This window comes from Mercurialis annua, linkage group LG2 (assembly GCF_937616625.2).
Source record: "Mercurialis annua linkage group LG2, ddMerAnnu1.2, whole genome shotgun sequence".
In the NCBI taxonomy this organism is placed as follows: Eukaryota; Viridiplantae; Streptophyta; class Magnoliopsida; order Malpighiales; family Euphorbiaceae; genus Mercurialis; species Mercurialis annua.
The window spans coordinates 5036202-5062443 of record NC_065571.1 but is presented as its reverse complement, the minus strand read 5'-3'; the positions used below and the strand labels follow the sequence as shown (position 1 = coordinate 5062443).

General features: G+C 32.6%; 1 protein-coding gene, 1 long non-coding RNA gene and 1 other non-coding gene across 3 annotated transcripts; all 3 read right to left on the bottom strand.

Moving 5' to 3' along the window:
• Positions 1-231: 231 nt before the first annotated feature.
• On the bottom strand, positions 232-338 carry LOC126670830 (small nucleolar RNA R71). The gene has a single exon (XR_007638825.1). It is a non-coding gene; the product is annotated as a small nucleolar RNA R71 (small nucleolar RNA).
• Positions 339-7859: 7521 nt separating this feature from the next.
• On the bottom strand, positions 7860-11284 carry LOC126667464 (uncharacterized). The gene is made up of 4 exons (XM_050360444.2): positions 11064-11284; positions 10650-10772; positions 10371-10532; positions 7860-8621 (listed from the first exon to the last, which is right to left on the bottom strand). Exons 1-4 carry the CDS (start codon positions 11168-11170, stop codon positions 8039-8041), a joined length of 975 nt encoding a protein of 324 aa, XP_050216401.1. The 5' UTR covers positions 11171-11284; the 3' UTR covers positions 7860-8038.
• An 8816-nt stretch (positions 11285-20100) lies between these two features.
• Positions 20101-22612, bottom strand: LOC126667402 (uncharacterized). Its single transcript, XR_007638177.2, has 4 exons — positions 22460-22612; positions 22296-22372; positions 20837-20911; positions 20101-20390 (listed from the first exon to the last, which is right to left on the bottom strand). It is a non-coding gene; the product is annotated as an uncharacterized LOC126667402 (long non-coding RNA).
• Positions 22613-26242: the final 3630 nt, after the last annotated feature.

Sequence of the window (26242 nt, the reverse complement as noted above, 5' to 3'; positions counted from 1 at the left end):
GGGCTACCGAATGAAGATCCAAATGCTCACCTCTCAAACTTCCTGGAGGTGTGCAGTACTTTCAAGCTCAGTAACATGACAGAAGATGAAGTTTGGCTGCGCTTATTCCCATTTTCTTTGAGGGATAAAGCGAAAATCTGGATTCATGCTCTGCCTAGAGTAGGCATTAACAGATGGTCAGATTTGGCCAAAGCATTCCTGAACAAGTACTTTCCCATGGCGAAGACCGCAAAGCTGACTAGAGATATCATGCTTTATCAGCAACTGGATGGAGAATCAGTGAGTGATGCATGGGAGCGGTACAAGGAAATGCAGAGAAAGGTTCCTCATCATCATATCACTCGAGAAACCTTGATCCAAAATTTCTACAATGGATCAAATGATCAGACCAGGAGTATTATTGATACAGCCGCAGGAGGGTCATTGATGAGGAAGACCACTGACGCAGCATTTGAGCTATTAGAAGAGTTGGCGGTGAACAGCTGTTCTTGGCCAACCGAGAGGGCCAAAGCACCAGTGCAAAGAGGCGTTATGGCAGTTAATACTGACCCAGTTATGGAGACTCTGAAATCAATAATACCAGCACTGCAAGACTTTCTCACAAGACAAGCTGTAGCAGCCAACACTCATAGTGTGGCTGCAATTCAGAATAGCTGTGAGGTTTGTGGAGACCCCAGCCATATGCAGAATGAGTGCTATGTGATGTCGCAGCAGTTCAACGAGCAAGTCAACTATATGGGTGGACAGAGACCTGACAATGACCCATATTCCAACACATACAATCCAGGGTGGAGAAATCACCCAAATTTCTCATGGAAAGATAATGGAAACCAGACCCACAATCAGGCAGGTCCTAGTTTTCAAGGAGAACAAAGACCACAACAAAATCAGGGTAACTTTCAAAATCAAGGCAACTTCCACCATCAGAATAATAGGCCACAACATCCACCTGGTTTTCAACAGAAAGAACATGGAGAGTCTCTACACAGTAAGATGGACAAAATGATGGAGTTGATGCTAAAGAAGGACGCAGAGACTCAACAAGCACTCAAAAATCATGCTGCTACTATTCATAACCAAGAATTGCAAATACAGCAGATGGCTAAAGCACTGCAGATCCGAAATCAAGGAGGATTGCCATCCACCACTGAGGCAAATCCAAGAGAGCAAGTCAAGGCAATAACATTGAGGAATGGAAAGGCATTGGATGATCCATACGCAGCAAGTACTACCGCAGAGGCAGAAAAGGAGCAGTGTAAGGAAAAGGAACCTGAAAAGGTAGTCACTAAACCTACTCCACTACCTCCGTATGTACCCAAAATACCATTCCCTCAGCGATTGAAGAAGCCACAAGACACTTGGAAGTTTCATCAGTTTTTAGATACTTTCAAGAAGCTGCAAATCAACGTCAGTTTGGCTGACGCATTACGAGAAATGCCGCATTATGCCAAGTTTTTGAAGGACATCCTCATGAACAAGAGGAGCTGGGATGAGAATACGGCTCCATTTACTGAAAATTGCAGCTCAATTAGCTTGAGCAAATTACCAACAAAGCTCGAAGATCCAGGGAGTTTTACTATTCCTTGTACTATTGGTAATTTGCAAACTATTAACTGTCTTTGTGATTTGGGTGCCAGTATAAATTTAATGCCTCTATCTTTGTTTAGGCAACTACTTGGTGACCAACAGGTTAAGACCACCCCAATGATGCTGCAGTTGGCTGACCATTCGGTCAAGAAGCCATATGGGATCGTGGAAAACGTATTAGTTAAGGTCGACAAATTCATATTTCCAGTGGATTTTGTCGTCCTTGACTATGAGATTGACAAAGAATGCCCATTGATCCTTGGACGCCCATTTATGAACACAAGCAGAGCACTCATTGATGTGAATGCGGGCAAGCTGACTCTGCGAATAGAGGAAGAAAGCGTGGAGTTTGAAATGAAGAAGAGCGAACAATGCTTGAGCAATGAAGAAAAATGCATGAGGGTCGACTATGTTGAGGGAAACGGGCATGAAAACAAGAGGGAAGTTATGTACTTGTCCATTCCTGAGATATTCCGAGAAATCGAGCCATCAAGCAAAGAGGGAACAATGTGCGAGCCATTATGTCATAAACCTGCGCAGTCAGTAGAGAAGCGGGCACCTGCGAAACTTCCACCTCCTGCAAAGCCACGAAAGCGTAAACCCAAAAAATGGGCAGGGTGGAAGTTGAAACTCAGTCACAAGACTAATAACATAGGACCATTGCAGCCAGAAAACCTTAGTGATGGTAAGTTTGTTATGCTAAATACTTCTCAAGGATCTTGTGCAGGCAAGCTTATATCAAAATGGAGTGGACCATTCAAACTTCGGCGCAACATTGGTCCAGAAGTGGTGGAATTGGAGAGCGCGAATGGAGATAATTTTAAGGTTCTTGGACAATGGTGTAAACCGTGTCTTAGAACTTTTATTGATCAAGGACATGAGCGAGTTGCTCTAGTTGATCCTCCATGATTCTATTACCATACGGTCAAGCTAATGACCATAAACAAGCACGATTTGGGAGAAATTCCAAATTGTTCATTTTTTTTTCTCATGCTTTAAATAGTCAGTCTAAATTTTCATTCAATCCTGTTTATTTTTATTTTATGTAGTACTTTTCACTTTATTTTGTTTTTCTTCTAATTATAACATGTTGTCTTTAGCTTTTATTTGTGATCCAGCCACCGCCATGTGCTCAAAAGCAGGCATTGTTATCAGTCAAAAGCGGATAGCAGCTTTGTGGAAATTTCGCTGCAATCCTAAAAAGGGAAGAATTTTTATTATTCTTCTTCTTTTTGTGCACTTTTTCATACATTGAGGATAATGCATTATTTTAAAGTGGGGGGTGAGGAAAGAAGAAAAATAATAAAAGAATTAAAAAAATAGATTATATTAATAAATAGTGTGAGGAGTGCTCTTATTTTTTAAAATTTTAACTTGTCATTTTAATGTTTTAGGCGTAATTTTGAAATTTTGTCATTAAAGGTTATCTTCCGGTCAATGAATGTCTTGAATGCATTTTCTAGTTTAAACAATTAAATGTTGATGCTTGCCTAATGAAATGCAATTTGTATGACATGTTTTGATGAGATTATGGTGAATTCTGATGGTTGGTTGTGTAATCTTGAACATGATCAAAGTTACCTAATGCGGATGCATGATATGCGTTAAAATTGGTCAATTTTGAAAATCTTGGGCATGATTGACATGATTTCATAGGAATAAGTATGTGGCATTAAATCACCCTCTTTTGAGCGTTTGAGCCTTATTATTTGTTTGAGAGTGTTGATTATATGCGGAATTCCTAGAACTTGCTCGGTGTCTGTTCGAGACTATACGGCTGAGTTTTTGACAACTAAATGACTATGGCATTAGGATTACACCATTCTTTTAGACCACTTTTAAAAGCCTACCCTTTTTACCCTTAGTTTACACCCCTTGAGCCTTAGCCATTTCTTTGATTTTTACCACATTTCAACCATTTACCCTTTCACAATTCACCTCTTTGAACACCCCAATTTGACTTGGTCAACTTAAATTGAGAAAATAAACGTGAATCTAGCTTGACGAAGAAAAAGAAACTGTGAACAAGTGTTGAAAAAGAAAATAAATGCCTTAAAAGAAAAGAAAAAGAAAACAAGAATGAATAACAAAGAAAAATAAAATCAATAAAAATTAGCAAAAGAAAATAAATAAAGAAAGGCAAATAAAAGAAAGAAAAGCTCACTTGTGCTAAAAATTCTGAGCTAGTTCATTACTTACACTTCATAGAAAATGTTAATTTTCAAGTCAAGTTGTAGCCAAAAATATCCAAATTCTCCTACCCCGACCCTTAGCCAAGTTACAATCCATTCAAAGTCCATATAATAGTTGTCATTTACCGAGTTAAATAGTGGAGTCCGGGACTAAGAGCAAGCTTATGGCGCATTTGCATGTTTAGTGAGCTTCATTTTCACACCCGAAACACTTGAGTGTTAGAGTGATATCTTGTGAGAAATTATGCTTATGCTTGATGCTTATGAATGAAATGTCATAACTTGCCCATCGATTATTAGACTAATTGATCGCATGTCCCGCAAATGATTATAACTTTGTGATTGTCTTGAGTTAACATGATTCCAATTCAAAAGGATTCTCAAGGTCATCAGAATAAGTCATTATAATTGCATTCCTCATTTGTTTGCATCTCTTTTAGTTGTTGACATTAGACGATTGCATTCGTGATTTTCTTCGGTCGGGATTAACGTTGTTGACAATTGTTCAAAATTTCGTAGGTAGTTAGATTTGTGTTTTTGAATAAATCATACTCTTGCTTGAGGACAAGCAAGGTATTAGTGTGAGGAGGTTTGATAAGTGTATATTTTACGTCATTTAGAGGTCATTTATTTACTAGTTTTTAGTATTTTATGATGTAAAATATACGCTTATTTAGTTAATTTCGCTTATTTGATAAATTATTTGTAGAATGTAAATATTTAATGTTTCTTGAGTTTTTAGGAATAAAACAGAGTTAAAATGCAAAAATAGTCAGAGCCAGAAGGATTCGAGCTGAGTTCAAGAAAGCCAACCAAGTTTCGGGTCAAACCGAGTCAAAACCGAACCGAACCGGAAAAGAAATCACAAGCAGACCTTCAGCCGGCCTTCAGCCGGCCCACGACAATGAGCCGGCCAAGGGCCGGCTGATTACTGGTTCTTGGCAATCACTTCGATTCTTGGAAAATCGCAAGGGGATTCTTGACCGATTTACTCATACACCTTCCATAAGCCATAAATATTGTGTTCACACTCAAAGAGATCTTTCTTGGCTTGCACTCAAAGTATGAATCAAGAAGATATCTAATCAAGACTATCTTTGGAAACGAGATAAGTGAATCATGATTCACTCAAGACACTTATGGAAGAACTTGCTCCCTACTCCGCTCTACATGGAAAGAAGATATTCAAGGCTTGATCATCACTCAAACTCCATGATATGAAGAGGGATTCTTGGCTTGAGCTCCACTCCTAGCACCTCTATAAATAGCTTGCATTTGTGTAGAGAAAAATCATCCTTGAGAGATCAAACACATCTTTTGGATCTTAGACATTTTAGAATTCATTTATTTTGTAGTTTATGTCTAGATCATAGACACCGCCATTAAAGGTAGTCTATTTTAGTATTATTTCTACTCTATCGTTTGGGATTATTACGCAAAACATATTGGAATTCCGGAGTTAAGGTACAACATTATTGAGAGATCAATTACCGTTGTGTTCTTATTAATCATGAATTCCATATATGTCGTCGTTGAATTTTCTTTAATTATGAGTAGCTAAACCCATTTTCGGGGATTATTAATTGGACTTATGTTTACTTAATCATATTGGGATATTGGATTGTTATTAAAATGATGTGTTAATTAATGCTCATAATGCTTGAATGTTTTTGGCCAATTCATTCACTGCCCTATGTTTTAATTATGACTTGAGAGAGCTTAATTGAAATAGATCAGTTAATTAACAACGTATGAATTAATAACACGAGAGTGAGTTAATGAATACGTGTTCTTGAGGTTTGCTTAATAAATATCATTTAATCGCTTGATTTGGTATTTTATAACACGAGAGTGAGTAATTTGCCTATTAATTGGTTATTTGTATATTTTTATCTATAGCGGCTTGAGAGAGAGTTATATATGCGTTAGACTAGCCTGAACCATAAATTGATAACATAATCCATATATCCCATGAGATTAATGACATAAAGAAAATTAATAATCCCTGATCTTCCTTATTATTGTTTAAACCCATTTTTATTCAAAGCTTAATTTTATTCTAAATTAAATCTGCTTAATTCTATTCTATTAATTTTAAATCACTTCAAACAAATTATCCTTTTGGCTATCCAAATTGAGTATCGTAATTGGGTGTATTTAGTTGCTTTCCTTGTGGGTACGATATCTGGACTTCACAGTCTATATTACGAGTTGACACTGTGCACTTGCAGCAATTTATCTCAACATCCCCCGCGAATACACTTTTATATTTGTTATAGATAGATATAAATTGTATAACTAAATATCAACTGAATCATTCTTTGAGATTGAATATTAATTAGATTTATATTCAATAATAATATAATTTTTTTATGTCGGTGAAAATATAGATTTAACAGCTAATTTAAGAATATAACAATAAGCAATCATAATTAGATTATATTTGATTAACATTAATAAAGATGTATTAGTAGTTAGATATGAAAAATTTAATTTTTAGTGGGAGTGTGTTCTTTAGTAGGTGTATGTATTCGACTACAAGAAAACAAAACTATTTAATTCAATCTAAAACAGTTTCTCACTATATATATAATTTAATATTAATAGAGATATATTAGTCAGATATGAAAATTTTAATTTTTTTATTATGACAAATAATAACACTATTATAATAAATCAAACAACATATTCATGTATTTATATAATTACCGACGGATTGGTAATCATTTATTTATCAATTAGTACGAATCAATATAATCAAAATAGTTGTAAAAAATGATTAAAAAAAAATTATACACAGTAGATGAATAAATTAATGGACAAGTTCAATGTACAAGAAGTACCCAAATGTTTACTATATTAAAAGATCAGGAGCATCATTGACGGTGCTTATTTGCTCCCTACTGACCAGACACAGGTTCTTATATAGTCCATATAATAGTCAAAAAATATTACATATATATTTAAAAATATTAATTTGGACAAAATATTAAGAAATCATGCCTATACTAATTATGATAATAAGTATAATGGAACAAATAAAATGTTTTGAAAAAATTGCTTTATTTTGAGGTAATCAATTTGTAAATAAGTGGTTGGAGTCTTTTATTATCATCATCTTTTATTTATTTAATTTTGTCATAAGAATTAAAGTTTCCGATACAAGAAAGCAAAATAAATAATGTCTCTACGGAATATAAATATATGATGTTGGGCTATATATGGTGGTTGGGTAGTTCAAAATGTAGCAGGTTACAGCATATTTTTATTACAATTTGTACACTTTACATTGTAATACCCATTTTGTCTTCAACAGAAATATGATATGACAATGCAATTATGGACCCTCTGCTTCTTTTATTATAATATAGATTTATAAATTATAGTGACACCACACCTAACAATTTATCATGGCTTGGATTCGGTTACAGTCTTTATATTCTATATAAATGATGCGATTCGTCTAATTAACATCAATATGTCTATGTGTGTTATATCAATTTTATATGACATGACGTGTATAACGTCGCGCTATATTAATTTCAGATGAGTCGTGAGTATATTTAGTAAAATTTTAAAGATGATGATATATATGATAAAATTAAGACTATAATATATTTAGTAAATATGCTAAATTTGATGGTAGATAAATTCAAAAGGGAAAACAAGAAAGTTGTTCTTCTAATTTGAGTCTATATTATGATTATAATTTTTCTAAGTCCTATTTGAATTAAGAAAAAATCATATATATAATATATACAGTTGTAGCTATAATTTTCCATATAATAAAAGAAAATGAAAAAAAAAATTATGGTAATATATATTTAATTAAATTAGTATTATATGTTTTATATTGAAAAAATAATTTTATATCCATAACTGTGACCGTTTTATTAAATATATACCTAAAAATATTTTTACAATTTAGTCTGTTAATTTTATAAATTAGATCTATCATATTGTTCAATCAAAATTATGAATTTTTCCCGTCAAATCATATATATTTGTCTCAATTTGCAAAATTAATAGATCCAAGTGTTCAATTTTTTTAATAGAATAAATTTAACAAAATAATTACGGTGAAAGAAAAAATCATCTTGCATTTATTATTCTATTATACTTGTCATTAATCTGAATACTCATGGTAGGTAAGTATTTTTATTTTATTTACATAAGAAAGCAGAAACTATAATACAAAAGTCCATAACTTATAGTTATGCTCAAAATTTCATCACTATACTTAGCTAATTAAACACTAATTAATCCATAGAAAATTGTCGATCATACTTCTTCTTTATCAACCTTCCTACATTAGAAAGGCTTCTAAAAACTTCCTTTTCCTCATTATTATATTTTTCCGACGGACCAATTCCAACTAATATTTTGGTGCGAATTCCATTAATAATACCATCGTCTAATTTCTCATCACCTTCACCATCCAACAGAGAACCATTTTCTCGAATTGTTGAGCAATTCCAGACATGAGATTTTTCAAAATTCTTGTTACTTGCGTATGAAGTAACCGTATTCTTATCCTTTAGGTCATTAGGTTCATAGTATTTGTTGTCTAGGGCTTCTTCTCTTGGTAGGGTATCATAATTAAAGGTCGAGCTTGTCGTAGAAAATGATCCGAAAGATGATGCTCTCGACGACTCGGAGGTGGCCGACGAAGGAGATGATGTCGATGACGAAGAAGGTGATAATATTGGGAAACTTCCAAAACCTTGAATTTCTTTTGTAATTTGTAGAGCTTTTAATCGAGCTTCTTTTAGTGTCACTCCTCCATGAAGAAGATTTATTATGTTGTTTGATCTCTTTTGCATGATATCACCCCAATTGAAGCTATATGCATATATGATAAGTTATGATTAAATTACAATAATGATTGCCTGAATGAATTAATATATCCTCATCTCGAATAAAATACCGTGTCAATTTAATCCAAAAATTTTATATCTAACCAATTAATAAATAAAATGAAAAGTTTAATTAATAGCCATAAAATGAAGTTTAGTCATTTAACTTAATTTATGACAATTTAGTCCATAATTAGAGAAGAATCATGTATAAGATTAAGAAATTGTATATCCATTTTATCAAGATATTTTTGAAATTTTCCCCCTCTTGATATGGACTATTTATTATAAAAATAAGTTAATGGATTAGAATATATTTTAATTTTGTCAATTGGATCCTTCATTTTTTTTTAATTTTTGAATATAATATGCATAAATAAAGAAGAGCAAATTACTCTAAAATCCCCCTACGTATAACATAATTCACAGTTTGATACATTTTGTTTGAAAATCAAACGATTTGGTACCTCAGTTTTAATGATCCTAATGTTGCCATTGAAGTATAATAATGACCATAATGAATTGAAATGTGCAAAAATGATTCTCAATTTAACAGTGAAATTTAATTCCGTCTAACAGAGGAGTCTAAATTTTAATTTTCAAGACATTAGGATCATTTTTGCACTTCGGTGGTATCGTCAGGGTTCTAATTGTGAGCCGAAATACATAATAGGGTCAAGTAAGATTTTGAGTAAAATGTTACTTATAGGCTAATAATCACCCACGGCCCCTGACTTTAGGGGTACTTTACGCTAAACCCCCTGATCTAAAAAAAGCTGCCGTAAACCCCCTAAACTTTACCTAATGATCAGCTAAACCCCTTTTACCCTAAAACCGCCCCAAAAAACCGCCCCAAGCCCTTTATTTTTTCAAAAATACCTAAAATACCCCTAAGGTCAATAACAAAAACCAAACCAACCTAATCTAACCAAATCTAAAATCATTCACCTAACCAAATCAGATATAAACCATCCAAATGATACTTAAATCACCAATCAACTCAATTAAATCAAACCATCCAACCGAAACTTTCACCCGCCGCCGCCGGTTTTTTCCGGCCACCATCGTCCATTGCCGGAAAAAAAATTAACCAAATAATAACTCCTTTAATTTAAAAAAATAATAGTTATTATTTTTAATTTAATTTTTTTTTTTAAAATTAATTTAAACCCACCGCGGTGGGTCTGCTCACCGGAGAGCAGACCCACCACGGTGGGTCTGCTCTTTGCAGCAGACCCACCGGCGCGGTGGATCTGCTGCAAAGAGCAGACCCGCGGTGGGTCTGCTCTTTGCAGCAGACCCACGCCGGTGGGTCTGCTCTCCGTTGAGCAGACCCACCGCGGTGGGTCTGCTCACCGGCATGAATTAAAAAAAGTATTTTTTTTTTATTTTTTTATTTAAATTAAAAATAATTATTTATTTAATTTTTAAATAAATTTAGGTTTGATTAGATTTGTTTGGTTTGATTTGATTGGGTCGGTTTTAAATGTGGTTAGATTGAAGTTGTCTGGTTTGTTTGTATTTATTTACAGTTTTGAAGGGTATTTTGGTCAATTTATGCGAAACGGGGTTTAGCTGATCATTAGGTAAAGTTTAGGGGGTTTACGGCAGCTTTTTTTAGATCAGGGGGTTTAGCGTAAGGTACCCCTAAAGTCAGGGGCCGTGGGTGATTATTAGCCTTACTTATATGATATACTATAAGAAAACTATTATATGCATAAAGTTGATTAATTACCCTTTATCGTCAACGTAATTAAAAGTTCCTAATTCTTCAATTGCATCACTATCACTCTGAAATTGTTCAGCAAATTCCTCAGGACCATGTGTTAGTAGGAATTCAAGAAGTATTAGAGATTTGTAAGACTGCCTCCACTCTTTCCAATCAACATTATGAAACCTGTTTAGCAATTAACTTCTGCAATTAATCTTTGTATTTTTAACTAATTTTTCAATTAGAAAAATTATTTAAGTTTGCTAATAAAAAAATTAAGAAACAGTTCAATTAATTAATTACCTCTTATGAAGAACATCAACAATTTTCCAATAATCATCTACCTCGTAAGAGGCCTCAGCTATTTTAGTCATTGTTCTAGCATCCGGTCCCCATGCACTACTATTTGTTGCTTCCTCAGCCAGCCTTGCTCATAACAAAATCAAAACTATATTATTACAACATTAAATTGATTTTTTTAGCATTATACCACAAAAAAAATGACAGTTATTTTCACGGAAAGACCCTCGGCTTTTACAGTTTCTTACATTATAGTCCCTAAACTTTAATTCGATATATATCATCCCTCAACTTCTACGTTTAATTCAAATTGTTTTTCGACGAAATAAAAACCTTCGCTATTTTCATTGATCGTAAAATCTCATTAAATTAAATTTATAATTTACAAATATATACATAAGAATGGTAAAAGCTTACAGTTCAGCTTGACTAACATCAGTCAAAGCGAGCCTGACATTTTTGTATTTCTCCTGTAGAAAGAAAGTTGCTTGCTTTTTGATCTGGTTTAAGAACAAGGTTCCCATAATTAATTAGTAAGATTTAATTTGGTTTGGAAAGCTCAATTAACAGAATTTAATTACATCTCAGAGCAAAGAATAATTAAATGTTGAATTTTTAATGTTACCAAGGAATAGGATAATTAAAGAATTTCTAAAATGAGTTGAGAATAGAATTAAACATGATTACCGTGCGGGTGAGCATGATTATAGTGTAGATATTGCAGGGGAATTGGTTAAATAAATAAGATTTGACTATTCTAGATTTAATCACTTATATCGCGTTATGCTTATGTTCATCCTATTTATATTTTATTTTGGTTCCCTTACCATTCGATCCACATTTCAAAATTAAAATGCATTTCATTTGATTAGTTTTAAATAAGCTAATAATCTTAAAAAAACCATCCACCTTTTAGCCCCTTTTCGTTTGTATCTTAACGTTGTAAAATTGTCAATTTCATCCAAATCTATAACTTTTGTTTTCAATTGTACCCTCAAATATCAAAATCCACACCTTTTCATTTCAATTGCACCCTCAAACATCAAATTGGCATCTTTTTTAATACTTTATATTTTAATATATATTTTAAATAGTTTTTAATGTTATAATTATAATAAAAAAATTATATTAATATCATAATAATATTTACTTGTATTAAATAAAAAATAATTATTGTTTTTTAATTTTTTTGAGAAGAAGAGTTTTTTTATTTTAAATATAACAATAAGCACTATTTATAATATATTTTAAAATATAAAATATTATTTGAACTTTTTTCAAGTGAAAAGAGACAAATTTAATGCTTGAGGGTGCAATTGAAAATGTAAGGTGTGGATTTGAGTGAAACCGGTGATTTTATAATGTCAGGGTGCAAACGAAAAAGGGTTATTTTTCAGATCATTAACCTTTTAAATATGTTTTTTTTTATAATTAGAGTGAGGAGGAGCGTTTGTGGAGAAATCCATTCCACGATCTAACAAAATATTGTCCAACGCTTATACCATTTGAATTATAATTCATTGATAATTTAAAATATGTTATTCCATTAATTATTTTCTGCACATATTAATGGAAAGTTTTATGATTTACTATATATATCTCATGATTTAAAAAATTCAAAATCATTTTATTTAGTACAAATCTAACATATTCTCTCTGGTTTATAATATTGGTCGCACTTAAAAATTTGTTTTGATCCATAATATTTTTCACTTTAGAATATTAAGAGAGTATTAATTGATATACAAATAAAAATAATAGTCATAAATATCAACAAGTTTCAAAATAGTATTAATTTAATAAAATTATTTATAAATTAAGATATATTAATTATTTTTTTAATTCTCATGCCGAAGCTAATCGACAAATATTATGAACCCTCTATAGAACTAATTTTCAAAAGTTAACTTAAGAGAAGAGGATGTCCAATCCAATTATATATATGGTAATTTTTTGAAATATATATTTTGGTAGCTTATTTACATTTTTACCTGTCAAGTTTTGATATTCTTTTCTGACTTTTTTTAATTACGATATTTTTTTTTTAATTTCACAAATACCTTCTTCGGTTTTCAATTTCGGTTTTTGGTTTTTTCGGTTCGGTCGATCGAAACGATTTATTGCACAACCCTATTTTTTAGTTTTTAATAATTTATTTTTTATAGATTTTTTCCTGAATTTTTTTATAGTGTATATATAGTGTTTTTATGGTGTTTTTATAGTGTAAGATTAGCGTATATATAGTGTATAGTGTATTTATGCCATTTTGTAGTGTTTTTTGTGGTATACACCATAAACATTGTAAATGCACCATAAATATATTAAAAAGGGGCAGAGATACACTATAAATACACAAAAAATACACTAAAACATAAATATATTATAAAATTACTACAAATACACCGTAAATCAATTTGTTCTTTACACAATCAGTAGCAATAAACAAATTTATGAATAAGAGAAAGACAAAATAAATAATTATATGAATAATAGAACAATTTTATAAATAAAAAATTATAGATCTACAATAATTTATTTATAATATATTTAAATCATTACAAAAAATCTAAAAAATTACACAAATCTAAAAACGAGTCGAGAAATCCATAATGCGAACGAAAAGACGAACGGACTAGCGCGAACGGAAAAACGACCGGAAACGACGAGAAATCCATCGGAAATAGATAAACGGAAGCGCGAACAGAAAAATAAACGGAAAAGACGAACAGAGAAGTAACCGGAAGAGACAAACTGAAAATCAAACGAAAAAAAGAAGAAAAGATGAGAGAACTTTGAGAGAGAAAAGAGAGAAGAGACAGAAAAAAGAATGACTATGTAAATATTCAACCTAAAATGAGATAAAATTTCTTTATATAGTGGGGATTTTTGATAAATAAGTTAGTTTATTAGATAGCGTAAGAAATAAAAGAAAGATGGACTAAAATAGAATAAATACTTTATAAAAATAGGTATTTAAAAAATAATCCCATTATATATATTATACACACACAAGATAGCTTGGCAATGTGGGACAAATACAACTTGTAATAATAGTTATTGTCTGATTTTCACTAATTAATTAAATTCATAGATACTTTTTTTTGTATTTTTAATGATAAATTGAGAAAATTTAGATATCCATCATTAAAATTAGCACTTTTTTTTTTGTAGTCTCGCACATATCACATCTAAAAGTTACCCTTTTAATTTAGGCTTAATCACCAAAAAAATGCCAAACCTATACGTTTTGTGTCAATTATAGCCAAACCTTTAAAAATCACCAGATTTAGCCAAACCTTATATGTTCTGTTTCTTTTTTAGCCATTTTTAAATCGAACCGGTTTTTGTGACACCGTGTCGTCCACGTCACTGCCAACTAAGCAATTGGCTGGCATGGCAGCTGAAATATTTAAATAAGGTTTGGCTATAATTGACACAAAATACATATGTTTGGTATTTTTTGGTGAATAAATCCAATTTTAAAATTAAATAATTAAATAATTAATTATATTATAATAAAATTTATATATTTAAAAATAATATTTTTATTTAACGCTAATTAAAATTATTTTATTTTGTTACTAAATTTAAATAATTATAATAATTTTTTTGTACATATTTGATGGATATATAATTAATATAAATTCTATTAAAATAAAAAGTGTCATATTCATCTTAAAATTTATTTTTCTTAAATTCCAGTCGTCGGTTCTTTGACACCGCCACCGTTTGAGACCCAATTGTTCGTCTTCCGACGAATAATCTGAGAGTAATATACAAAACAAACATACGACAGTGTTCATAATTCAACTATACACACATAAACATAAAAATAATCACTGAATAGACTGCTTATTTAAAGGACGAGTGTAAATATTTTCTTTTTTTAAAAAAAAAGTGAAGCTCATTGTGGTGTAATCAATATATATCATTATGTTTATAAGCATAAACGCATATGTCATTTTACTCGGTATAGTCAAAAACTTATTTTAATTTACACATAACTATTTTATTTATTACCTAAACCCAGTCATAACAAGATCTCAATAACATTAAAAATAGTTTTAATTACTTAAAAAAAAACCACCTTAAACATTTTTTTCGTTTATATCCCTACCTTGTAAAAAAGTCATTTGTACCGAATTTTGGGTTTTTAGGTTTCATCTTTACCCAAAAGTACTAAAATTACCTCTTTTCACTTGGAAAAAATTTAAAATAATCCTTTAATTTATATTTATATACTAATTAGACGTATGATATAATCTTTTATTTAATTATTTTTAAATTTTTCATCATTTAATTCATTAAATTGTAAATTATATTATTGTATTGGGTAGAGATGAAACCTAAAAATCCAAAATTGGGTACAAATAATTTTTTTACAAGGTTAGGGTATAAATGAACAAAAAGTTCAAGGTGGGTTTTTTTTAAGTAATTAGGCCTTAAAAATAATAAATCAAGTTCAAAATCATCATGAATATTAAACCCATTCACCAAATTTAATTCACCATTAATTCCTAAATAATACATTAATTCATTTTTTTAATTACATATTCATTAAAATTTATTATAATATAAATTTATTAGATTTAATTAGGTTTAATAAAAAATTAAAATTAATTTTAGTTAGTATTAAATAGGAAATATTAATTATTTTTAAATATATATAAATTTCATAAATGATATAATTAATTTACTAATTATTAAATTTAAAAATTAGCTTGAATTTAAAATTAGGTTTACTCACCCAAAAAATACCAAACCTATTTTTTTTGTGTCAGTTATAGCCAAACCTTATTTAAATATTTCAGCTGTCATGCCAGCCAATTGCTTAGTTGGCGGTGACGTGGACGACACGGTGTCACAAAAACCGGTTCGATTTAAAAATGGCTAAAAAAGAAACAGAACATATAAGGTTTGGCTAAATCTGGTGATTTTTAAAGGTTTGGCTATAATTGACACAAAACGTATAGGTTTGGCATTTTTTGGTGATTAAGCCTTTAATTTAGTATGTCAATGTTAATTGAATAAATTTTAGGTTAAATCTATCGCCAATTTTTGAAATTGGATTAGCATTCATGAAATTATTATTTTTTTTATTCTATTTATAAAAAAAGTTTATTATGAGGCCCAAATATAAAGATAAAATTGCCAGTTCAAATTCAAAATAATGTGTTATTTCTCTCATGTTAAGTTAATAATGTTTTAATAAATTAAAACCTTTTAACGTTATTTAACGCCTTCATTTAAACAGTTTAGCATACGTTGTCAATTAACTCAAAATAATCTGGAAAAAAATCTCATAACGTATGATAATCCACACACCATCTACAAAAAGTTGAGTGGCCCTTTCTAATTTCCATGATATAACGCCTTATTTTTGGGTAAAATCATTTTATCTGTCTATAACTAAGAATTAATAGAAATATTTTAAAGAATATTTCAATAGTAGTAGTCCGTCATATTATGAATTTTGATAATTATATCTTAAAGGCAGATAAAAAATATGAAGAGTCTAATTAATAAAAATAAAAATTTACATAATTTTTTATAACGAAATAGTTTATATTGAAATCCTTTTTTATAAATTTTCTATAACAATATACAAACTTTAGTAAAAAAATGGAGGAGACGAGGTGTTTCTTTGTAGGTGTCCGGCCGGAGCGCAACTTATTTTTTTTATTTTGGAATAAAAATTAAATTTCAAGATAAATTGAGTTCTAATATAAGTTAATTTTAGAAAACATATTTGATTTAAATTAAGTTAATTATAATTTTAAATCAATTTTATTTAGGGTTTAGGATTTTGTACTATGTTGTTTAATTAGATTTCGTATTATGTTGCTTAATTGAATTTCTATTGGTGGAATTAAATTTTGATTTTTTAAATTAGGATTCGAAGTGTTTAATGGAGTTTTGACTGTTGTAATAAACATTTTAATTTTAAATATTATTTAATTATTGATATTTAAACGAAGAAAAGGGTGAAAATGATTAAAAAAGTTATAAATAAAAATGGTAAGTATTTTAAACATCAAAAATGTTTTTAACTTTTTTCATTTGTACCACGTTATCACTTAACATGAGTTAGCGTCCGATGCAATATGAACCATTTTGGACAATCTTAGGGATTAAAGTGAGCCAACTTCTACCTTAGGGTCATATAAATTCTTTTGGTCTGATTTTAGGGGGCTAAAGTGAGCCTTTTACCAAAATTAATTTACTGTATTAAATTCGCATGCTAAAGAAAAGAAAACAATTGAAAGATGATGATATTTTATTAATCAAATAATTTGCAAAAGGAAACAGTATCTAATTAAACAAAGACTCGACTCAGAAAACAAAGACACAATTAAGCCAACAATTCATTATTCAAGAACAACAATAGATTCTGACCGGCCCCTAAATTATTAAACATCCTCATCTTCATCCTCTTCTTCATGATCGCTATGCACCAATTCGATAACTTCTTCGGTACTTATTGTCGATGGGGCTTGACCGGGCGGTCGAGTTGGTGGAGTTGATGCTTGGGGAAGAAGAAGACTCGGATTAGGTTGCGAGTTAACTGGGAGAACATGTAGGGATGCAGCATTATTATTATTACTATTGTTGTTGGTAATGGTGGCTCTAGGGGTTGAACATGGGCAATTAGGAACAGAAGGCTCTCTTGAACTATCAAAAAGTCTTATCCTATCTTCTAGGGCATGGTATTCACAATGGCTAACATACGCATCAAAACCGATGATCGTACGATTACATTTTTCACATCGATATTGCGGGTTTTGAAATCTCGCGCTCCGAAAAAAACTCGATGACATGATTAATGAATAGCAAAGCAAGAGAGCTCAAAAGAAGAACAAATGATAAGTACAATTAATCTATTAGAAATTACTTTATGATGAGAAGTATATGAGATTTAGAGTCTTTTTATAATGATTTCTTTTTGTGCTTTAGACTTCACTAGGACATTTTAAGACATTTTTCCATTTAAGTTTGCAAAATCCATGAAGGATTTTATTTTCAAAACATTTTAATTGAAACAAATAAAATGTACTAGCACGTTCAGCGATTGAGTTATCCTCACCGTTAATGATATGAGATTTATACAACTATACGTAGATTGAAAAACTAAAATTAAATAAGCGCGTGTAATATGTATTTTACTTTATGTCTAGAGTATCTAAACAGATACTTTCAATTATATATATAAGGTAGAACTCATACTCAAATTTCTGTATTTTTTATTTTTTGTTTATTTAATCTTTTAAAATAAATTGTTTACTTTATCACTTTACAATTAAATTTTGCAAATGGTTTCGTCGTAAACCAAGCAAATAAAAAATATTGTCTAAGGGTGACAAATACAGAAGTATAAGGACAAATTAAAAAAACAAAGTAGACCATAGACGAACTAATTTTTTTTTGAAAAGTATAGATATTTGAAGGTGGGTAATATGCCTAAATATTAAGGAAAAAGCTATCCGGATAGAATCTATCCGGATAGCATCACCCAAATATTAGTACTGAAAATGAAAAAAAATATACATATTAAGAGTTTTATCTTTTATTATGAATTCACATCTGACCCAATTTTAAATTTATCAGATTTTTCGGATAATACAAAGTTCTAAAAAAAAAAAAGAAATTGGTAAATTAAGTTTTATATCTACATTGATCAAATTGATAAATATACATTTAATGGAAATATTGAGCAAATTATTCTAAGGCCCCTCACATTTGTCATAATTCACAGTTTGATACCCCTTATTTGAAAATCAAACGAATTGGTATCTCAGTTTTGATTTTATAAACTATAAGACCCTTCTGTTAAATATAAGTACCAAATTGTTAACGGAATGAAACTCGAGGTACCAAATCGTTTGCAAATCGTTTAAAAATAAGGTACCAAATCGTTTATATAATTAAAAGTGAGGTATCAAATCGTTTATATAATTAAAAATGAGGTACCAAATCATTTGAAAGTAAATATCAAATTATTAACGGAACTAACAGAAGGGTCTTATAGTTTAAAAAATCAAAACTGAGGAACCAAATCGTTTGATTTTCAAACAAGAGGTACCAAATTGTAAATTATGACAAACGTGAGGGTCTTAGAATAATTTGCTCAATATTTAACAGTTAAGTCCAACAATTTCATATTTGCAGTCAATTATATGTAATTAATAGCCAAATAAAAAATAAATGAAAAATCTAATTTAGTTTATTTTTAACATTCCGGCAGCCTGAAAAACCTAGCCGTCAAGAGTTTTCTTTTTATTTTTTGCTTCGTCTGTTGTCAATGGATTATTTTTGCCGTTGGTGGTAGCTAATCTTTCTTTATTGCTTTAGAATAAAATAAATAGTCGACTTCTTTTCGTCTTTCTTGTTTTTGTTGGTAAATCTAACGATGAGACACATCAATTTTAATATATATACAAATCAAGAATCGAAGATAGATTAAGACCTTTTAAGACTGAAGATGAAATCGTTCATATGTTATATTAGTTTTTTTTGATATCTTTGTTACACCGGTTGTCTTTCTATACGAAAGTTGTTATCCTTTATTTATGAAAAGTTTGTTTGTCTTTTTTTTTTATGAAGAATTGATGAGTTTTATGTGAGACGGAGAAGTATTGGATCTTATTGTGATAGAGCAGTTATGTAATTTTATTTTTATTTTATAAGATGATCTGTGAACTAAAGTTTTACATCGTTCATGTCAGGTCATTAGAAACAGTTATACTTTTTTTAAATTTTTACACTTGTAACTGCTAATATTTAATGGAAAATTATTTGAATGTAAAAAAAAAACATTCTGGCAGCCCAAGCTAACCCCTTGATAAGACTTCATGGTAAATATTATCTAATTTTCCTAAAAAACCTCAAAAAGATTCAAAAATTTAGAACAACAGTCAAAACTAAAGCCTATTTCAGATTATGTGATAAATGGAGAGCAACAAGTATTATTCAAGTTTAATTGTTTTAAAAATCATCAATTTTAGCGTATTTTACAATTTGAACACAAATTTTCAATTTTAGTAATTTAATACATGAACTACTGTTATTTTGCAATTCAAAATGCCGAATTTTTTTCGTAAAAAATGGTGACATGGGACCAGTATAAACACTCCTCTGGCGTCCACATCGATATTTTTTCTGACGGAATATTGCTATATTTTTCGAATTATAAATTTTTTAAAATTTAAAATTCAAAATTGGAAAAAATTAAGTCATGATATTATATAAAAAATTCTTCTATATAATATCATGACTTAACCAATATTCCTTCTGTCACGACCCATTTTCATGAATCGCGACCGGCGCTAGGGTATGGGTATGGTTGTACCAAAACCCGTAGCTAGCCTTGCGGATAATCAATTTATAACATTTAACCAATGTACCTGCATAAAATCACATGCTCGGGGGCAACCGAGACTTCAGCCTAGTCTAGCAGTACATAAAGCAATATATATTTAAATTACGCTTATCTCAGAAAAATCTCCAACAGTATGGCAATATAATATAAATACCATAAACACTGTAATCATGCCACAAGCGATAAAGTAATAGTTGGACAAATCCAACAACAATAGTCAAAAATATAAATAAAAGACTAAGACATGAATAACTGATACTACTACTGCGGTCTAAGAGTTTAAAACAGTTCGACTCTTTTATTCTGAAAATAAAATAAAACCTCCGAGAATGAAGAAACGGAGATCGACCAACGCTCAAATCATAAACCTGGAAAATTTGGGAAAACAACGGGGTCAGATTTACTGAGTAGAGTTTATATAACCATTTACATTTATTAAGTTAAAAACCTTTAAAACGTTTAATAAAACATTTTCATTATGGATTATCAATGAAACCCTAAACCACAATTCTAAATCCATTGTCGTGTCGGTGAGACGTATCTCAATAACCGATCCCCGACTATCACTTAATAAATAGTGAGCCCAGGAGACGTATCTTCCACCGGTGCCCTCACTAAGGTGAGACGTATCTCAAACCTACCTCAATACCATAATCATTACCGGTGCGCACGCAGTCCCGATGATGCCCATCGAGTAGCACGTTCCAAATCAAATCCACAATGCCGAAAACAGTTCAAAAGCTGTTTATACATATACATATATACAAAATATCATAGTTGCTTAATAAAGAGGTAAATAGAGATAGAAACTCACTGCTTGCTAAATCCACGTGATCCTGACAAGCAATCTAACTCTGGTTCGCCTCTGAAGTACGAACAGTCGACGGGTCTAAATAAAAATATTAAAATCATAATTAAAATCAGACCCTAACTCTAAAGAGTACTAGACACCACATAGGACCAGCACAACGCAAAACCAAGCCACATTTAATAAACACTTATATTAAATGCATTCCAAATATAACCCAAGTTATAAAGTATAAATCATAATAGTTATATATATTAAATTACAATTCGAGTAATTTACTAAACAACTTAATTTAACCCAAGTTAAAATTCATATCAGTGAGTCAGCCGAGTTATTTAAAACTACCAAGCTTCTTCCCACTTGTCGGGCGACCTCAGTCTAACCCAAAGCAAAACTTTATTAAATTTATAAACCCGAGTTTATAAATTAAAATGACTTAATAAAATAATTATCCATTTAAAAATTAAATTCAATATCTTGCAATTTAAGTAACCTAAGTTACAACCCAAAACTTAACCATTTTAAGTTTATAAAAGTTTAGGGACTAAACTGTATTTTAGCCAATTAGGGACTAAACTGTACTTTAGCCAATTTGATACCTGAAAACAATTTAATTATTTTTGTTATAATTAAACCAAAGCATAGAGTTTCTAACCCAAAAACTTAGTTAGTTAAGTTATAAAACGTTCAGGGGTTAAATTGTAATTTAGCCAAATTCATGACAATTCGATATTCGAAATTAATTTAATTGCTCGTTTTCCGATATACTAATTTATAGGATAAACAAAATCCAAAAAGTTATCCTATAGGTAAAACTTAACTTGAATACGCTTTTAGAAACTTTAGGGGCTAAATTGCAAATTAGCCAAATTGACATTTCGATTAAGTTTAAATATAATTACTCGAGTAATTATATTAATTTATAAAATATTTATCGTTTGCCTTTACTAATTTATAAATCAAATCCAAATTCAAAAGTTAGAATCTAAATAATAACATTAATGAATCTAACTTAAGTGATCTAATTGATTTAAAAAAAACTAATTGGTGACTTCAATGGCCATATTGCCATAATCTTCAAATTAAAAAAACAAGCCAATTCTTTGCTGTAACAGCAATATCAAACTTCAAAAATCAAGCTCTATGATTTTTAACAAATCATGCTAATAATATAGATGATTCTCTATTAAACAACGACCATAGTGACCAACACAATACTGATCAAGATTATAACCAAGTGACAATGACAATAACGAGGAAAGACGTTTCGTCCATGGCAGCAGAGAACCATGAACAACGGCGATACAAAATCGAAACGAACGCTACAACAATTACAACTTAAACGATTTCGACTAGAGACTATAAACATGTGGTATGCAACCTCGGCTCATGAAGGCATTCGGCAGAATTATATCAAGAACATTGCGAAATCGAAACGGCGACGGAACGAGCAACTTATACGTACCTTAATCAATTTCGAAACGTGGCGATGATAGAGCTCGCTGAGTTGGTGTGGATCGACGAAGAACAATCGAAATATATCTAAAACAATAAGCTAGAAATCAAGAACCGTATTTGACGGTATCGTATAACGAAATTGAAGGTATGAGAAGCAACAAGATTGCTTACCTGAAACGAATGGAGAAGGGGAGTTGATGATGAAGACTTTGATCTCAGAAACGTAGAGAGTGTAAGACAGCTAGGGTTGTGTTTTAAAGTGAAGAAATTTTAGGTTAGAAACCAAGAAACGTGAACAGAATGCTATATAGGAGGAAGATGAAGTTTCTGCAGCTGTTGTATAATTAAGTTTGGAAGCATGGCCCTTGAATTTGCAAGAATGGGCTTTTGGCCATGAATGGGCCAAGGTTCATGCTTTAAAAGAGGAGAATGAAAAAACCAACGTGTATGCATGGCTTTTTCATGCATTTATAATACTCCTTATAAATTCTCTTTTTTTTTCCTTTTTTCCTTTTTTTTTTATTTTCTTTTAAGATTTAATAATACCAATAAAAAAATCGAACCACGACCGAATCAACGAGTGACTCAAAAAAAAATTAAATAAAAATAATAAACAAAAACACGGGATATTACATTCTCCCCAACTTATTAAAAATTCGCCCTCGAATTTAAACACATAAACAAATAACATAACAACAAACGTAGTACAGAAATAATCAACTAAAACACATAAACAACGATGCACGTACCTCAAGGAAAGAGGAAAGGGTAACGTTTCCGCATATCGGACTCCGTTTCCCAAGTGCACTCCTCTACAGAGTGATTACGCCACAGAACCTTGACCATCGGAATCTCCTTGTTCCGCAACTTACGCACTTGCGTATCAACAACCTCAATTGGCTGTTCCTCATAGGACAGCTCCTGGTCAATCTCAACGCTCTGAGGCACAATCACGTGCGAAGGATCAGAAACGCACTTCCTCAACATAGACACATGAAATACAGGATGCACTAGAGACATGTCTGGCGGCAGAACCAGACGATAAGCCACAGCTCCAATCCTTTCTGAAATCTCATAAGGACCAATGTACCTCGGTGCCAACTTTCCCTTGACACCAAAACGAACCACGCCTTTCATAGGCGAAACCCGAAGAAACACAAAGTCTCCCACCTGAAACTCGATGTCTTTTCTCTTCGGATCAGCATAACTCTTATGCCGACTAAAAGCTGTCTCCAACCTCCGTTTTATCAACGGTACCTTCTCTGAGGTAATCTGAATAATCTCAGCACCAGACAACTTCCGCTCGCCGACCTCTTCCCAGCAGATAGGAGATCGACACTTGCGTCCGTACAGAGCCTCATAAGGTGCCATCTCAATGCTCGCATGATAACTGTTGTTGTAGGCAGTGTTTTAAAAACCGAACCGGTGGCCGAACCGGTGAGGCCACCGGTTTCCGGTTCAACCGGTTGAACCGGTTTAATGACCGGTTCAACCGGTTTGATAAATTTAAAAAAAATTCTGATTCACCGGTTTTTTACCGGTTCAATCCGGTCCGATCCGGTTCAACATCCGGTTTTTTACCGGTTCAATCCGGTTCAACCGGTCCAACCCGGTCCAATCAAAAGATCCGGTTTTTTGCAGTTTCAGACCGGACCACTGGCCGGTTCGCGGTTCAACCGGTCCGACCGGCCGGTCCGGTCCGGTTTTTAAAACACTGGTTGTAGGAAAACTCAATCAACGGCAAATGAGTATCCCAGCTACCCTGAAAATCAAGAATGCACATCCTGAGCATATCCTCCAACGTCTGAATAGTCCTCTCAGACTGACCGTCAGTCTGAGGATGAAAAGCTGTACTGAAGTCCAACCGAGAACCCAAGGACCCCTGTAACGCTTTCCAGAACCTCGAAGTGAAAACAGAACCTCTGTCAGAAACAATCGAAACCGGTACACCATGCAAACTGACAATCCTGTCGATGTACAATTGAGCCAACTTCGAAGCAGGATACGAAACCTTGATCGGAAGGAAATGAGCTGACTTGGTCATACGGTCAACTATCACCCAGATGGAATCGTATCCCTGTCGAGTACGTGGTAAACCAACAACAAAGTCCATGGCAATCCGCTCCCACTTCCACTCTGGAATAGGTAGTGGTTGTAGATAGCCAAAAGGTCTCTGATGTTCCAGCTTCACCTGCTGGCAAGTCAGACACTTGGAAACGTACTCTGCAACATCCTTCTTCATTCCGCTCCACCAATACGTACCCTTGAGGTCATGGTACATCTTGGTAGATCCCGGATGAACACTGTAGGCTGATCTATGCGCTTCCTCCAGAATCTGGTCTCTCAAACCATCTGAATCCGGAACGCACAGTCTCGAACCAAACCTGAGAACTCCGTCAACAAAAACAAACTCGGAATTTCCATCCAGATGGATCTCATCCAAAATCCGTTTCAATTGTGGATCCTCAGCTTGTAAAGCTTTAATCCTATCAATCAAAACCGGCTGCACCTGCAGTTGTGCCAACAAACTCCCATTCTGAGAAACCTGAAAACCGTAGCCCGAAGCTATCAAACCATGCCACTCTCTAACCATAGGTCTACGTCCAACCTCAGAAATATGGGCCAGACTGCCCGAAGACTTGCGACTCAACGCATCGGCTACCACGTTAGCCTTACCAGGATGGTACTGAATAGTACAGTCGTAGTCTTTCAGCAACTCTAGCCACCTCCTCTGTCTCAGATTCAGCTCTCGCTGATCAAAGATGTACTTCAGACTCTTGTGATCAGTGAAGATCTCGCAAGTCGCACCGTACAAGTAGTGCCTCCAGATCTTCAGAGCAAAAACCACAGCAGCTAACTCCAAGTCATGTGTAGGGTAATTCACCTCATGCTTCTTCAGCTGTCGAGAAGCATAGGCGATCACCTGTCCATGTTGCATCAACACGCAACCTAAGCCAATCCGAGAAGCATCGCAGTACACAGTAAAACCCTCTATGCCAGAAGGCAACGCCAAAACAGGAGCTGTAGTCAGAATCTCCTTCAGCTTCTCGAAACTTGCCTCACACTTGTCGGTCCACTCAAACTTAACACCCTTCTGTGTCAGCTTAGTCAAAGGTGCAGATATTCGAGAAAAATCCTGCACGAACCGACGGTAGTAGCCAGCTAACCCAAGAAAACTCCTGATCTCGGTAACTGACCTCGGCCTCTGCCAATCCATAACCGCCTCAATCTTCTTCGGATCAACCTTGATCCCATCCTTCGACACCACGTGTCCTAAGAAGGTAACCTGTTCCAGCCAAAACTCGCACTTTGAGAACTTAGCATACAACTGATGCTTTCGCAAGGTCTGTAGTATAGTCCTCAAGTGATAAGCATGCTCCTCCTCACTCCGAGAATAAATCAGGATGTCATCAATGAAGACGATAACAAACTGATCCAAAAACGGCTTGAAAACCCGATTCATCATGTCCATAAACGCTGCTGGTGCGTTAGTCAACCCAAATGACATGACCAAAAACTCGAAATGCCCATAACGCGTTCTGAAAGCAGTCTTAGGCACATCGACGTCCCGAATCCGAAGTTGATGATACCCGGATCTCAAGTCAATCTTGGAAAAGCACTTCGCACCTTGCAACTGATCAAACAAGTCGTCGATGCGAGGAAGAGGATATCTGTTCTTGATGGTAGCCTTATTCAACTGTCTGTAGTCGATACAAAGTCGAAAGGAACCATCCTTCTTCTTAACAAACAGAACTGGAGCACCCCACGGAGAAGTGCTCGGTCTGATGAAGCCACTGTCCAACAGTTCTTGTAGCTGCTCCTTCAACTCCTTCAGCTCAGCAGGAGCCATCCGATACGGCGGTATCGAAATAGGACCAGTTCCAGGAACAACGTCAATGCAGAACTCGATATCCCGATCAGGTGGTAATCCAGGCAACTCCTCTGGAAAAACAT

Bases quoted from the DNA above. Each gene is read 5' to 3' on its own strand.
- LOC126667464 (XM_050360444.2), bottom strand. From the start codon at position 11,170: ATGGGAACCTTGTTCTTAAACCAGATCAAAAAGCAAGCAACTTTCTTT. The intron at 10,533-10,649 runs GTAATTAATTAA...ATTGCTAAACAG, and splicing joins GTTGATGTTCTTCATAAGAG to GTTTCATAATGTTGATTGGA. The intron at 8,622-10,370 runs GTAATTAATCAA...ATATGCATATAG, and splicing joins AATTACGTTGACGATAAAGG to CTTCAATTGGGGTGATATCA.